This window comes from Pagrus pagrus (assembly GCF_965226575.1).
Source record: "Pagrus pagrus genome assembly, chromosome: 11".
Classification (NCBI taxonomy): Eukaryota; Metazoa; Chordata; class Actinopteri; order Spariformes; family Sparidae; genus Pagrus; species Pagrus pagrus.
The window spans coordinates 786,824-803,736 of NC_140195.1; the positions used below are offsets into that span (position 1 = coordinate 786,824).

At 41.1% G+C, this 16,913-nt stretch overlaps 1 protein-coding gene across 1 annotated transcript in view; it reads left to right on the top strand.

Annotated features, from left to right (window-relative positions):
- Window positions 1–16,642, top strand: part of slc6a8 (solute carrier family 6 member 8) — a 40,080-nt gene extending 23,438 nt beyond the window's left edge. Inside the window, exons 5-13 of the mRNA XM_084366932.1 lie at window positions 1,243–1,377; window positions 1,480–1,583; window positions 2,219–2,343; window positions 3,747–3,859; window positions 4,332–4,469; window positions 4,566–4,668; window positions 5,186–5,286; window positions 5,811–5,981; window positions 9,967–16,642. Coding sequence (XP_084223058.1) covers window positions 1,243–1,377; window positions 1,480–1,583; window positions 2,219–2,343; window positions 3,747–3,859; window positions 4,332–4,469; window positions 4,566–4,668; window positions 5,186–5,286; window positions 5,811–5,981; window positions 9,967–10,101 — 1,125 coding nt within the window. The 3' untranslated portion in view covers window positions 10,102–16,642. The remainder of the gene's footprint in view (window positions 1–1,242; window positions 1,378–1,479; window positions 1,584–2,218; window positions 2,344–3,746; window positions 3,860–4,331; window positions 4,470–4,565; window positions 4,669–5,185; window positions 5,287–5,810; window positions 5,982–9,966) is intronic.
- Window positions 16,643–16,913: the final 271 nt, after the last annotated feature.

Sequence of the window (16,913 nt, forward strand, 5' to 3'; positions counted from 1 at the left end):
TGTGTGTGTGTGTGAGTGTGTGTGTGTGTGTGTGTGTGTGTTACAGTCTCAGCAGGTCACGTCTCTTTGTGTTTCCTCAGATCAGGTTTTATTTGTCTTCTCTCTCTGATTCTCACAGCCTGTTAAAGGAGCACACCGCTGTGCTTTTCTTGTTCCCCTCTGACGGTCGATGGCTGCAGGTTTAGTGTCGGCCAGTTATTATTTCATATTTACAGTCTGTTAACATTTGAATAGAAAACAGCGAGGCTTCAACATCAGCTGCAAACTTTCTGCTCCATTTAAACTCTAAACAAACGTGTCCATGTGTGTTTTATGGGAACAAGAGGCGTCTTTCACTGGCGGCAGCTGATTGGACAAACAACACTCGTTGGCCGCTGCTCCGGGATTTCAAACCGGACCAACAAACAATGTTTTTATATATTCCTGAAGTTTATCGTTCTTGACCTTTGTGCAGGATCACCGGATGCCCCTGATTTGCATTAATTATCCAATATTCAACGTTGTGCAACAGCTTTCAACAGGCAACACTACAGCTGTCTACAGAGGCAAAGAACGGGAGGCGTGAACACGTACACGTACATTTATTCAGTGTTACAAGTAAAATCCTGCATTTAAGGTCTTATTAAAATATACTTTAAGTACAAGAAGTTAAAGTTTTCATTGTGAAGAACTTCTCATTTCATGAAACTAAATATCATCTAAGTGGACTGAGCGTCACTAATACTGCAGCTGCTGTCGACGCCAAGCAGGACGTGACAAGAGGCGAGTTTCATGAAGATGAAATCCAAAATCCAAAATCCTAAATACCAAAGGAAGGAAAAACCTGAAGAGAAATACAAAACTGAGGAGGAAGCAGAGTAAAAGAAAAACAGACTTCAGTGGACACAGACAAAGACAGGAAGTGGAAAGTAAACATGACACACAAGGATATAATCTACAAAATAAAATCATGATAGCTACTTCCTGCCGTGGAAGGTGTCACAAATCTCCTGACTACTGTCATTTACATTTTTATGAGGTGCACTTGAACGCACCATGAGGTCCCTGTGGCTCGATGCTGCGTTTGATTTAATAATAAATAACAATATATTTTAATTTATCATTTGATTTTAATCAATGATCCTGCAAACTAACCAGTAACTAAAGCTGTCACAGAGGTAGTGGAGTAAAGAGTACAGCACTGACCTCCTAACCGGTAATTGAGTAAATGTACTTGGTTACACTCCTGTGTGTGTGTTTCAGATTGTGTACTTCACGGCGACCTTCCCCTACGTGGTCCTCATCATCCTGCTGGTCAGAGGAGTCACACTCCCTGGAGCCTACGAGGGCATCATGTACTACATCAAACCTGACTGGTCCAAGCTGGGGGAGGCTCAGGTAACGTGTCCTGAACTTTGTCTCTCAGGCAAACTTACCTCTGTGCATATGAAAAGATGCCTTGAACGCATCACACACCTCTGACCTCTGACCTCTTCTCAGGTGTGGATTGACGCCGGCACTCAGATCTTCTTCTCGTACGCCATCGGGCTGGGAGCTCTGACCGCTCTGGGCAGCTACAACCGCTTCAACAACGACTGCTACAAGTACGACACACACACACACACACACACACACACACACACACACACACACACACACACACACACACACACACGTCACATTTCGTCGTTAATATTTAATGATTCAATAATTCTGCAGTTAAACAACGTGAGGACGATCAGAGGTGTTGTCAGGACCTGTTGTATGAGAATATGATGCAGTTTCTTGATGAGATTGTTTTCATACTTTGTATAAATTAATCAGATATTATTCTTATTATTTAGCATCTGATTAATAAAAAAGTGGTGGTAAAAGAACAAGAGCGTAACGACAGATGTAAGTCTATGTGATTTAAAAGAGGAATAAAAGAAACTATTTGGCTATTTGGGTCGAGATTTTTGAGTTTACAAGCTGCACCTGAATGCACCACGAGGTCATTTTGTGTGTCAGACTCCGACACAGGAAGCAGAGGACAGAAACGTGAATAAGTTCATGGAGATGATTGACAGCTGGTGTGACGGAGAGTTTGACCACATTCACTCAGCGAACAGAAAATATCTCCACATTGATTCTGACTTCCAGCTCATTTAAGCTGCGATCCAGTCATGATGAAGGTCTTTAACTTGTTGATCAGATGAATTCATGCCTCTCTCTCTCTCTCTCTCTCTCTGTCCCACAGAGACGCCTTCATCTTGGCTCTGATTAACAGTGGAACCAGTTTCTTTGCTGGTTTCGTGGTGTTTTCTATTCTGGGCTTCATGGCTGCTGAGCAGGGAGTCGACATCTCACAGGTCGCTGAGTCGGGTAAGAACCAAACACACCGGCTCAGACTGAGGCCGACTCGGTGACCGGAGGCTCTGTGTCTTCAGGTCGTCCGTCACTTCTTGTGAACGTGACATCTCGAGAACGCCTCGAGGGAATTTCTTCTCGTTTGATACAAACGTCCACGATGACTCAAGGATGAGCTGATTAGAATTTGGTGGCCAAAGGTCAGAGGTCAAAGTCTCTGTGACCTCACCAAACACAATTTTTTAAACTTAAGAAGTCAAACAAAATGATGAAGTTATGACGTGTTAAGACGGATTAAATCGTGCTCAGTCGGCTGCTGTCAGTTAGCCAATCAGAAGCATTGATTAATGAGATGACATCATGCATCTCGTCAATCATCCCCGCTTGTTATTTGTTCTGTAGGCAGGTGAAGGAACGGGGGAACGAATTGTCTTGAGTTGCTGCACAGCTGCTCAGACTGACAGCTGTTTGTGGACTGTGATGTTAAAGTGCGTGCAGGTTAGCAGGTCCACGAGGTCAGAGGTTAACTTCACCGTGACATCACGATACTCTGCACAGCTGGCGTGCAGGTGTCTGTGTTCGGTCTTCAGCCAGCTGTTTGTGTATTAATATCTGAAGCTCATGACGTGACATCACAGTTATAGTGAGTGTGTGAGCAGCAGGCTGCAGCTCTCTGACTGTCGCTTCATGTTTCGCTCCTTCATTCATGCAGACGGAAGGTTTTTAATATTTCATTGATGGTGATGTTTTACTCTGAAGCCCGCAGGGATCCTGAAGCGCTCGGATGCTTAGCTCAGTGTTTTTTAATAAAACAGCCTCCGTGCTGCTGCGACTGATGGCGGACATGACGGAGGTTCGATGTGCAGCAGCTTCAGCGTGACGATGTGAAGCTTTTTATTTTAATCTCTCTGCAAAAAGGACAAAAGCAAATCCAATTTACTCTGAATCCTGTCTGACACGTCTGAGTGTCAGCATCGCCGTGTGTGTGTGTGTGTGTGTGTGTGTGTGTGTGCAGTATTAACTGAAGGATTATTGAAGCGGCTCTTCCACCTCATGACATGTGACTCATCTTTGTTTCACGAGGCTCTGACACACAGTGAACTCAGTCCTGCTGTAAATGTGTGTAATGCACCTTTAACTGTTGACAGTAAACATGTCAGGTTCATTAGATTTGAAGCTCATTGGATGAGACACCTGTCAATCAAAACAAACGTGTCTCCACCAACAGCTTTGTTTGTTTGTTTTCTCCTTTTCTTTCTTTCTTTTATCTTCTTTTCTTTTTCGGTGACTTTTAAAGTCTATAATTTTTTTCCTCTGTGATCCCAACGTCACGTCACGTCACGTCACGTCACGTCACGTCACGTCACGTCACGTAAACGTGACCTGTGTGTGTGTGTGTGTGTGTGTGTGTGTTTCAGGTCCAGGTCTGGCCTTCATTGCGTATCCGAAGGCGGTGAGTCTCATGCCGGTGGCTCCTCTGTGGGCGGCGCTCTTCTTCTTCATGCTGCTGCTGCTGGGCCTGGACAGTCAGGTGAGCTACAAATATAAATATAATATCACCTGATCACCTTCATCACCTGATCACCTTCATCACCTGATGGCTCGTCTTTACTTAACTTTATTATTTTAACACTCAAGTGAAGTTCAAGTACCTGAAAACTGTACTGATGTTCTACCATCAGTAATGTCACTACTGGACTCATTATTTTCACATACATATTTATATAATATTGCAGTTCTTATATATTAAATATAATAAGTGTACTAATGTATTAAGTCTTTGAAATGTCATCTCCCCAAAAATGAACTTATTTAATATTTTTACTGCATTATAACAGTAATAATCGTTGTCATTCTTCCTTATTACCCTCTAGCTCTTCCTGTGGATCAATAATATTATATTTTAAGTTGTGACTCATTGTTTCTCTCTCTGTGTGTGTGTGTGTGTGTGTGTGTGTGTGTGTGTGTGTGTGTGTGTGTGTGTGTGTGTGTGTGTGTGTCAGTTTGTCGGGGTCGAGGGTTTCGTAACTGGAATTCTGGATCTGTTTCCCGGGAAGAACCACTATCGCTACAAAAGGGAGATCTCTGTGTTGATCTGCTGTTTGTTGTGCTTCATCATCGACCTCTCCATGGTGACACAGGTCAGTCACTGTTCAACACCGTGTGTGTGAGGAGTGTGTGTGTGTGTGTGTGTGATATGTTGACGTGGCTCCTCTCACACTGCCCTCTCTCTGCAGGGAGGGATGTACGTCTTCCAGTTGTTTGACTACTACTCGGCCAGTGGAATGACTCTGTTGTGGCAAGCATTCTGGGAATGCATAGTAGTTGCCTGGGTCTACGGTAGGCAACGCGCACACACACACACACACACACACACAGACACACACACACACACACACACACACACACACAGTGTAGTGTTTCATGGCAGAGTGTGTGTATGCGGTGCCACAGTGAAGTATGTGAGTGTGTGATCTTTAAATAGGTGTGTGAATAGTTGAGTTACATGATGTTACAGTAAAGAAGGTTAAAGTTCAGACGGATGAACTTCAGTTTGTCACAGCTGAGGTGTGTTTCAGTGTTTCATGATAACGTCTCGGTGTAAAGAGTCAAACGTTTCTCACACTGTGTCTTCTGATGAACTCGGCTGAGGAAACGTGACTTTAGTTCAGTTCAGAATCAAACTGCCTTAATTAGACGTTTCAGTGAAAAGCTGCTGTGAGGCTGCTGCTTCTTATCATTCAGCCTCAATTCTGGCTCTTTAAGTGTTGCATGTCAGAGGATCAATGATGATGATCAGTAGTTTATTGACAAGTCAGTATTTTATTGACGACTCAGTATTATTTATTATTTGCAGGTGCTGACCGCTTCATGGATGATGTGGCTCGTATGATTGGCTACAGGCCTTTCCCCTGGATGAAGTGGTGCTGGTCCTTTATAACTCCATGTGTCTGCATAGTAAGACTGAACAACACACATACACACACACACACACACACACACACACACAGCTGTCTGAGCTCATCACAGAAACTCTCCGTCTGTCAGCTGGCAGACAGCATTAGCTTCACAACACAACCTTTAGTTTTTTTAAACAATATATTTATTAACTCTTCCAACACAAGCAGCATCAAACACACTCAGCCCTCCGCCTCCAAGATGTCCGTCACAGTCAACAACAAACAAAATAATGATAATAATAATGACAGGAACAAAGAAGAGAGAAAAAAACACTTGTAATAACAATATTCAGACATATGACATGAAAAATAACATGTTCTGTTGCTCCACATCACCGTCGTAGTTTTCACACTTCTGATGACTTCCAGAACCATATCTGCGTTATTTACCAAAATAAAGGCGTTAGTGGGGAAGCTGCTGATTTTCACAGTGAAGAGAATATTACTGATGATAATGATATTAATGTTGAAAGAAACCAGTTGAAGTGGTTCAGTCCCGTCTCCTCCTCCTCCTCTCTGCAGGGCATCTTCCTGTTCCACCTGGTGAACTACAAGCCGCTGACCTACAACAACATGTACGTGTACCCGTGGTGGGGCGAGGTGATTGGCTGGTGTCTGGCTCTGTCCTCCATGCTCTGCATCCCCGTCAGCCTCCTCTACAAACTCTTCAGAGCCAAGGGGACCTTCAAAGAGGTCAGCACTCACGACACAGCACAGACAAACAATAAGACACAGACTGACATAGACATCTTAGTTCAGTGAAATGAACTCAAAGTCTGTCGGATGTTTACGGAAAGTGAGTCTGATTATTTTCTCTCCTGTGTTTATGACCCGGTAAAAAAAAAAATGCCAGGACAATTTTTTTAAGTTCCTTCTTTTTTTTCCCCATCTGTGTGCAAAAGGGGAAAACATGTTTTCCAAGAAAGAAAAACAGTGAAGAAATTTTGTCAGGATAATTTTTCTTATAATTTATTTTTCACCTCTGTGTAAAGACCTGGACATTTTCAGCAGTGTTTCTTCATGTGAAATTGAGCCAAAAAAGAAAGTTTCAGTTTTTTTTTTTTGTCAAAATATTTTGAGGAGAATTTTCTATCTCCCCCCAAAAAAAGTTTCTCATCAAAATTTTAACTTTTCCCCACAAAATTCTGACTTTTTTTCACTCAGTTTTTTCTCAAAATTTTATCTTCCCTCCAAAAAGTTTCTCTTTTGAGTTTCCTCAAAATTTGGACTTTTTTCCCCTTAGCTTTTTCTCAAATTTCAGACTTTATTCCCCAAAATTCAGACTTTTCTCTTTAATTTTTTCTAAAAATTCTGAATTTTCCCCCTTAACTTTTTCTCCAAATTGTGACTTTTTCCCTTAAAATTTTCTCAAAATTGAGACTTTTTCCCTTAACTTTTGTCTCAAAATCCAGACGTTTTTCCTCAAAATTCAGACTTTTTCCTCCCAAATTCAGACTTGACTTTTGTCTCAAAATTCAGATTCTCCCCCCCCCCCAAATTCAGACTTTTTCCCTTAAAATTTTCTAAAATTTCATAATTTTCCCCTAAACTTTCTCTAAAAATTCAGATTTTTTCCTCCCAAATTTAGACTTTTTCCATTAATCTTTTGTCTCAAAGTCCAGTTTTTTCCCCTGAAATTCAGACATTTTCCCTTAACTTTTTCCTCAAAATTCTGACAAAACCCCCCAAATTCTAACTTTTCACTTAAACTTTTTCTAAATATTCTGAATTTTTTCCCTGAACTTTCTTCAAAACTCTTAATTTTCCCCCCAAATTCAGACTTGACTTTTGTCTCAAAATTCAGACTTTTCCCCCGTAAATTCAGACTTTTTCCCTTAAAATGTTCTCAAAGTTGACTTTCTCCCTTAACTTTTTTGTCTGAAAATCCAGTCGTTTTTTCCCTGAAATTCAGACTATTTCCCCTTAACTTTTTCTCCAAATTTTGACTTTTCCCCCATAAATTCAGACTTTTTTCCCTTAAATTTTTTTCTAAAAATTCAGAATTTTTCCCTGAACTTTCTTCATAACTCTTAATTTTTCCCCCAAATTCAGATTTTTCCCTTAAATTTTTCTCAAAATTCTGACTTTTTTCCCTCAACTTTTCCTCAAAATGTAGACTTTTTTCCCCCAAATTCAGACTTTTTCCCTTAAATTTTTCTAAAAACTGACTCCTCCCCCTTCAGACTAACTTTCTTCTCAAAATCCAGATGCTTTTTCCTCAAAATTTTGACTTTTTCCCCTGAACTTTTTCTAAAAAATCTGATTTCCCCCCCCAAATTCAGACTTTTTCCCTTTAAAATTTTCTCAAAATTTTGACTTTTACCCTTAACATTTCACAAAATTCAGACTTTTTTGCCCTTAACTTTTTCTAAAAAATTTGACTCTTTTACCGAAAATCAGTTCTTTTCAGAGTTTTTTCCCTTAAGTTTCTCTGAACATTTGGACTTTTTTTCTCATAAAAAAAAAAAAGCATCTGGATTTTGAGAAGAAAGTTAAGATGAGTCTGAAATTTGAGAAAATTTTAAGGGAAAAAGTCTGAATTTGGGGGGGAAAGTCTGAATTCTGAGACAAAAGTTAAGTCTGAATTTGGGGGGGAAATTAAGAGTTTTGAGAAAAAGTTCGGTGAAAAAATGTCCAACTTTTTGAGGAAAAGTCAGAATTTTAAGAAAAAGTTGAGGGGAAAACGTCTGAATTTTGGGGAAAAAAGTCAGAATTTTGTTAAGGGGAGAAACTTTTTATGGAAGATAGAATGTTGAGAAAAAATATCAAACAAAGGTCAAAAGTCAGACATTTTTATAAATCAAAAACCAGTTTGTTTTTTGTTCATCGAGCATGGAGATGTAGAAGAAAATTTTCTTCAATGTTTCTTTAATGTCCTTCAGATAAATACAGTGAACATCAACAGCACATAAAATACACCCATACAGGACACATGATCCCACAGCACAGCGTACAGAGAGGCAGAACTGAGGGAATTATAGTTCTTGCATCAATTTCATTCAAATTAAGGGAAAAAAGTCAGAATTTTGAGGAAAAGTTAAGAGAAAAAAAAAGTCAGAATTTTGGGGGAAAAAGTCAGATTTTTGAGAAACTGTTCAGGGAAAAACAGTCAGAATTTTCAGGATAAACTTTTTTTGGAAGATTTAATGTTGAGAAAAACTTTTTCAGAAAATTCTGAGTTTTTTCCCTTAAGTTTCTCTGAACATTTGGACTTTTTTTCTCATAACCTCTCAAAATTTTGAGGGAAAAAAAGTCAGAATTTGGGGGAAAAAACATCTGGATTTTGAGAAGGAAGTTAAGATAAGTCTGAAATTTAAGAACATTTTAAGGGGAAAAAGTCTGAATTTTGGGGGAAAATTAAGAGTTTTGAGAAAAAGGTCGGTCAAAAAATGTCCAACTTTTTGGGGAAAAGTCAGAATTTTAAGAAAAAGTTGAGGGGAAACTTTTATGGAAGATAGAATGTTGAGAAAAAATATCAAACAAATGTCAAAAGTCAGACATTTTTATAAATAAAAAAACAGTTTGTTTTTTGTTCATCGAGCATGGAGATGCAGAAGAAAATAGGTCTGTTAAAAAGAAAATCACATGACGATTATTTTGAGACGTCTTGTGATCTGAGTCAGGATTAGAGACGATTCTTTATTGTCCTTCAGATAAATACAGTGAACATCAACAGCACATAAAATACACCCATACAGGACACATGATCCCACAGCTCAGCGTACAGAGAGGCAGAACTGAGGGAATTATAGTTCTTGCATCAATTTCATTCAAATTAAGGGAAAAAAGTCAGAATTTTGAGGAAAAGTTAAGAGAAAAAAAAAGTCAGAATTTTGGGGGAAAAAGTCAGAATTTTGAGAAACGGTTCAGGGAAAAACAGTCAGAATTTTCAGGATAAACTTTTTTTGGAAGATTTAATGTTGAAAAACTTTTTCAGAAAATTCAGAAACTTCAGAAAAGTGAAGGGAAAAAAAAGTCAGAATTTTGGGGGAAAAAGTCAGATTTTTGAGAAACGGTTCAGGGAAAAACAGTCAGAATTTTCCGGATAAACTTGTTTTGGAAGATTTAATGTTGAGAAAAAAATTTTTCAGAAAATTCTGAGTTTTTTCCCTTAAGTTTCTCTGAACATTTGGACTTTTTTTTCTCATAACTTCTCAAAATTTTGAGGGAAAAAAAGTCAGAATTTTGGGGGAAAAGCATCTGGATTTTGAGAAGAAAGTTAAGATAAGTCTGAAATTTAAGAACATTTTAAGGGAAAAAGTCTGAATTTTTTTGGGGAAAGTCAGAATTTTAAGGAAAAATTAAGGGAAAAAAGCCAGAATTTTGAGAAAAGTCAGATTTTTTTTGGAAGATGGAATGTTGAGAAAAAGTGTCAAAAGTCAGACATTTTTATGAATCAAAAACCAGTTTGTTTGTTTTTTGTTCATCGAGCTTCGACACTAAAGCTTGGAGATGTAGAAGAAAGTAGGTCTGGTAAAAAGAAAATCACATGACGATTTGAGACGTCTTGTGATCCGAGTCAGGATTAGAGACGATTCTTTATTGTCCTTCAGATAAATACAGTGAACATCAACAGCACATATACATAAAATACACCCATACAGGACACATCATGTTTGGTGTTTTCTAGCTGACACATTATTCACAGAGCTGTTGTGTGTTTCCTGTTGTGTTGCAGCGCTGGGCCCATCTGACCACTCCGGTCTGGGGGGTCCATCACCTGGAGTACATGGCCCCCGACATCAAGTCCCTGACCTCTCTGTCCCCCGGCACCGACGACAACAAGGTCATCATCTTTGAGAGCGTCATGTAGGCCGGACTCCACCAATCACAACACTCCATCTACATCCATCCCCCCACGACAAGATGGCCGACACCTCGCCGACACCTCACCGCCACGCCCGCCCTTCAGATTTACCTCCAGACCTCAGAGCGGACTCTCCTCGTCGTCTCCACCAAAGCCACTGAGATCCTTCACACCTGTAGAGGAAGAAGATAGCAGCTCCTCCAGGACAGTTTTTATAATCACAGCTTCCTTTTTTCCAGAAATCCACAAAATTTGTGATTCAAACGAGCAGATCGCTCTTCGTTCTTTAACTGTAAAGGGCTTCGACTCCTCTGGCTCTCGTAAAGAAAATGTAAATATTGTCTCTGTGACTTTTTAAAGAACAAAAAGCAGAACGTCAGAACCTGGAGGAGCTGGAGACGTCTCACTGTGTTCAACCAAACCAAGACGCTGCTGAACGTCTCCCATCCAGCGTCCTCTATCTTGGATGACGGGTATCAATGCAATCTTGTCTCGGGGTGGGCGGGTTGGACCTGCACACACACACACACACACACACACACACACACACACAAACACACACACACACTGCCAGTCATTATGTCATCATCACACCAACAACATTAAACATCAGCGAGGCTCACTGCTGCTCAGAGGGTCAAAATCTAAACTCCAATTTTTGACATTGTAATCGACTGTGTGTGTGTGTGTGTGTGTGTGTGTGCGTGCGTGTGTGCGTGCGTGTGTGCCGGCTGTTCCTTCAGACAGAGTTGTAGACAGACTGACCCCCCCAGAAATTTACCAGAGGTCGTTTGCATCGTAACTGAACTTCAGATTAGTCGAGGACGGTTTTCTCTTCAGTCTTGTGGTCAGATGTGAGAGAAGATCTGAAGCTGCAGTCTGATGTGAAGACAAACAGAAAAGTTTCTCTCACCACACGACGAAGAGTTAACGTGTAAAAGAAGGAAAGTTCCTCTTACGTAGCAACCAGCGGCCCTTGAACGCACCACGCTGCCAGGAAGTTAAACTGATCAGACCTGACATCATCATCAGACAGCTGTCGGTCCGTCACCTCACAGCTACATTAACCTGTGATGTGATGTCACTTCCTGCTCTGTATGAAACAAACCCGTCCATCACTGAGACAAACAGGCTCCATGTTTCTACTCAAAGACAGAAAGAAGTTCATGGAGAACATTTGCTGAATTTACAAGAAGGAACAAATCAGTCAGAATCAGTCAGAGACAGAGTTTCACACAGTTTATAAAGTGTCTCCAACTCAACAACTCACTAAACTGACACATTTGTTAAGGGAGTCTGGTGATATTGGATCTTAAAATGTGTCCTTAATGCGTCTTGGGGGTGTGAGCTGTCAGCTTGTGATGATGATACCGGGTCAGAACAGTCTTTCATTGGTTCCTCTATAGTCGACTCTGATGTCTGTTGATCCAAACTATTGATAAAACACGATCAGGACTGAAGTCAGCGCAGCTCTGAAACTAAATCCTGTGACTCACTTGCTCCGACCACTGATCCCAGAACGGTCCTGAGCAGCATGTGGTGGTTCTGTGAACAAAGACAGAAATTACATGAAAAGCTGAAAATCTGTCAGCGTGGATCTGGCCTTTAACCCCTTCATGTTCTGCACCTGACCTCCCGTGAGGAGGTTCAGGCCTGTGTGAGAATCAGGTCAAAGGTCGGGCTTCGTTCTGCGTCCCCGGGTCGAAGTGCCAAACAGAGCGATCCCAGACCGGGCTCCAAACTGCCAATCTCAACCTGTTCACTCTTCTTCTCTCTGCCTCGTCTCATCGGTCTCATCAACGCTGAGCTCCTCCCACTCAACATCACGCTCTCCTGCAAACAGCTGAAGGTCGTCGGCGCCGATCGCTTCAAACTCACGTTAGACGTCTGAGTATTTAGTTCCTCGTCAGAGACTGAACTACAGGAGGTGGTGAAGCTTCTCTCTGCGTATCTTAAAGAAATGTTTCTTCAGAATCAGATCCGGTCTTTAACGACTGGTTCTGTTCAACTGTATTTGTTCTGGACGGAAACTGTCAGAATCAAAAATAAATAAACATGTTAATAAAAAAGTAAATGTCTCATTAAATGCACCAAAAACATTCAAATTAAATTTAGGCTGATTTCTTGTAAACGCTGTCACTCTCTTCACTGAGCGCCTGGGTCTTTCTAAAAAGACGTGCCCTCGTGCCGACAGCGTACCTGTTGGCAGCGACGCGGCCGACTTTAATTTGGTTGGTAGAAGAAGAAGGTGACGACATCAGCTGGTGGAGAGATGAGAGCCGGAGGACTCAGCTCGATGCGAGCGTCGCCTTACGTCGTTGTCTTAACTCTAGAGCCCGTACGGTTGACTAGCCAATCCCAGAGCCCCACAGGATGTCCTGTGTACGGCTCTGGTTTATATCCCCACCAATCAGCAGTCTGCGGGGGCGTGTCTACAACTCTGTCTCCTAGCAACCACTCACATCCACCTGTCATGGGGAAACATCACGATCAGAATGTAAAATATACTAAATCTACATACATTTGCACATTGTTGTACAATAATGTCGCTGGCACTTTTAAAGAAACGGTGTTAGAAATCGTGTTTTGTTTTACATATTGTAAAACGAATCAGAGATTTATTTTGTGGAGGCTTTTATTTTGCTGATACATACAGTATGACAGATATATATATATTGAATATGTGTGTTATCTATATTTGATGCAGTATGTAATTATGATGATGATTTCTGGCTGATTGTTCATGTTGAGTCGGCGAACACGAGCAACGGGCCGCGACCGCCTCGAGCTTCAGGCTACCTCACTTCTCATTCAAACTTTCAAAATAAACTTTTTATTTTATGCAAACGTCCCGTCAGCGGCGTCGCCCGCCAGCAGGAGGGGATCATGGGAAGTGTTTCTGGAAATATTTCCCTCCTCAGCCTGTTTCATGTTGCAGCTTTAAAGGTCCTCCAGCACCGATGAGAATATAATAAACTGAAGATCCGACAGAAATTTGATCTGTGACTAAAAAAACTGGCTCCTGACGACAGAAACTACTAAAGATTACAAAGTTTTAACGATGTTTAACGAGCCCAACTTTGTGGCTACACAATGATAGTTCATTGAAAAGGTTTATATTGACGTGCGTCGGTGCTCGAGGCCTTGAGGTGTGTCTGAGCGGCTCACGTGAACAAGCAGCGGGGCGGGGCTTTTATTTTGGTGGGTTTGCTGCGATGCAGTGATGTAAAGGCTGTCGAGGCTTCGTGTGGCTCTGAACACACTATGAAAGGGAATCTTTTTTTTTCTTTATCTTTTTTTTAATTTCTAATTTTCAAAGTGCTCAATACTGAAGACTTTTAGATGATTTATTTTTTCTCTGTGTTTTTCTGAATATCAGTGTTTTCCCCTCAACCCCCCCCACAGCTCAGATCCACGTTATTATTTCAAAGCAGAAGGAAAAGTCTGATCTGCTCGTCTCATCTGATGATAAATTAATTTCCACAAGCAGTTAAAAAAACAAACTTATTCTTTAAAGTGAAGATGAAATCATTTTACAGGCTGAATTACTGCCGACTGAAACAAGAAGGAAAGGCTCATCTGAACAGCAGAACAGCTACCTCACACACTACAACTACATATCCCAGCAGCCAGCGGGGGAGTCCAGACACCAATCACATGTTAATGTGAGACATAACCATATATGGAGTAACCAATCAGCTCTTTATAATGTTGATTTTAAAAGTGAATTTGATTTAATCCAAAAAAACGCTTCCCGGCCAATCAGAGCGTCCATTGGCTCATCGAAGCCTCATGATGACGAAGACGGACGAGAGCAGACGAAATATTAGTATCGATCTCCACGCAGCAGAGGTGTTGATCCTGAATCTACAATCCATCGAAACCAAAACACACAGCTAGCTTAACGTTAGCCTGCAGCTAGCTGAGTGTTAGCCCGCTGCTAGCTTCGCGTCAGCTTGCAGAGATCCTTTACTGATTTGTTTGTGAAGAGGGTTCACTCTGGACAGATTTGAGAAACTATAAATGACAGTATGTTTGTCAGGACATAAAACCAGTGATCTGTGGATCTTTACTGATCCAGATGTGAGAGTCTAACAGTGGCAGAGACGTCAGTGCTGACAATAAAATGTATGGAGTGCTTTGAAAGGCAACCTTTAAATAAAATGCATTATTATTATTATTATCATTATTATTATTAAAAGTTTAAAACGAGGATCAAATCAAATTGAATCGAGGAATTTGGAGAATCGTGACACCTCTGATGCCTTCAGGTCGTATCAGAGTTATTTCCACTGTCTGACCTGTAAACTTTTCTCAAAATGCTGATAAATCCTGAAACAAACATGGACGCCAAAGTCTGTTGGTGAAGGTATTTAAAGTCAGAGTTAAACTCTGTCTGTCTGATGATGTCATAAGTAAAAAACGCCACATTTCACCTTTGAAAATCATCTTCAAGCAGATTTACTGGACTGTCACTTTAAATCACTTTGAATCAGGAGCTACAGACGATCTTTGACGGTTAACTAACAAATTAGACTGATCAATGAGTAAGATGCTGATTGGTTGCACCTCGACAGTGGAGCTGATGCTGATTGGCTTCTCTGGAGGCTCAGTAGATCAATCAGACAGATTATCAGTGCTGTTGATTCAAACTCGTGAGATTAGAGATGAGATGTCGAGGTCACATGTGACTTGTTTCACTAATCAAACTAACCTGAGGCAGATTTTTATAGAAGCTCTGATAAAAACTGACGTTTTAAACGTAGAATCTTTGATTTTTAATCATTACTGTTTTTTAAATGTCTCGTGTGTGGACGGGAGCCTGGGAGGGTCAGAGGGCGGAAAAAAGTGCAAATCTGCAGCCGATCGAGGCGAAAAGAAAAAATGAAAATGTACATTACCAAAATCTGATGTTGTTTCATGTCATTTTGTCTTTGTGCTCTTCAGCCAAAAACACCTTGTTGTGACAGAATCAGGAAAATCACGTTTAAAGAACAAAAACCGCAGCTGCTGGATGAACGTGACGAACTGACCGTCTGCTGCAGGTTCTGATGTTGGTTCTGTCCAACAAACTTCACCGTCAGCTGGTTTCCTGCAGCAGAGAGCGCCGGTTTCCCAAAAAACATCTGAAGTCTGTTTCTCTGAAACCTGCGGCTGTTTAAAGTTTTCTTTTATTTTAATGATTTTTTAGATAATTTTTGAAAAATACTGTCAATGATTTTATAGCCAAAAACATTGCCAACGTTGTTTTTTAACCTCCAAAAGGAAACAACTGGAATTTTAAAGGGAACGTGGAAAAAGATGATTTTTGTTTGTTTGGTTTCTTACGATCATGAGAAAGTTTTTTCTTTTCTTGACTGGTCTGGTTTTAATGACACGTCACTGGTGCTCCTGAAAAACAGTCTTCCATCATCATATTCAGAAACTTTCTTACCTTCAAGTTTCTTGGGAAGCTGACCTGAGGTCAGATGTTGTAGCAGTGGAACCGACAGGGGGCGCTCTCCTCCGATGGGAAACCTCATCGTGTTTGTGCTGGAAGCGGACAGGAGCTGGACGTTGAGAGGAAAAACTCAGTAAAGGTTTATTTCATCAAAAACATCACAAAGATCATCAGTTAAAGAGAGTCACCGTTAACTTTTGGTGAAAGTCCAGCGTTGTGTCGCCCGACCGTCCGCCCGGGCCTCCTGCCTGTGCTGACTGAGTCTCGAAATAAAAACTCTTGGTAGCATCTCTGACCAAGACTTGGTGAAACAAAACTGACCTCTGAAACACTGTTTTGTGATTTGTAGAAAGCTGATGTGCTCATTCACAACTGTCCAATCAGAGTCATCGTCCACTGACAGAGCCAGAAAATGTCTCAGTGTGGACGAGATGTTTGAGCTTAAAGACATTTATAGTGAAGAACGTCTCTTTGGTAACATCTAACAGAGACATCATCAGCAAACATCTGTCGTCCAGTCCAAAATGGAATTGAACACACAGAGGAAACACACAGTTTTAGATCCAGTCTCACAGATCGTTATCTTTGAAAATCATCCAGAATAAACATCCAGAAATCCACTCAGAGGTCAGAGGTCAGAGAGCAAATCTGCAGAACTCCTCTGAGGATCTTCATGTTTTTAAGTTTTCTTGATGGTCTGTAACTTCAGTCGTGTCTGCTTCCAGCCCAAACTGAACCACCTGGTGACCTCATTCATCCCAGCGTCGGCCATTTTCTTGTAAGCGTGTCTCTGTGACTTCCTGTAAACCGCGGTCTTCCATCCATAACTGTAGACTAGACAATCGATTAGGTAAGTCGTAGCGTAATGAACTAATAGCTGTGTTAACGATAGTAACGACACTCGGGGCTCGACGTTGACGAGTCACCAGCCAAACACTCGCCAAGTCGACAATGAAAGCGTCAACTTTGAGCCCTGATGATGTAATCTGTGTTTCATTGACCTTTGACCCCTGTGAGGGTCTCCATGCTGTAAGCCACTGTGATCACTGTGCTCATTCACCACCAACTAAACCAACGGCAATAAAACTAACATCATGACAAACAGCTGATCTGTCTCCGTGGTTACTGCCTTATTGTTTTTTTGAAAATCTATGACATGAGACTATTTACCTTCCAGAGGTCTTGTTAAATCGTGTCTCCTGCCAATAATCACAGGTCAGGCAGTCTGTACGGAGCCTGAGAGGCAGAACTCGGGTCCAAAACTTCCCTCAGTCTGCTCACTGCTGGTCCTGAAGATCACTCCTGTCGTCTTCTGAGACAAACTGAAACAGGAAAGAAATGATAAATTAACACAACCGACCTCCTTCTGAGGCAGAAC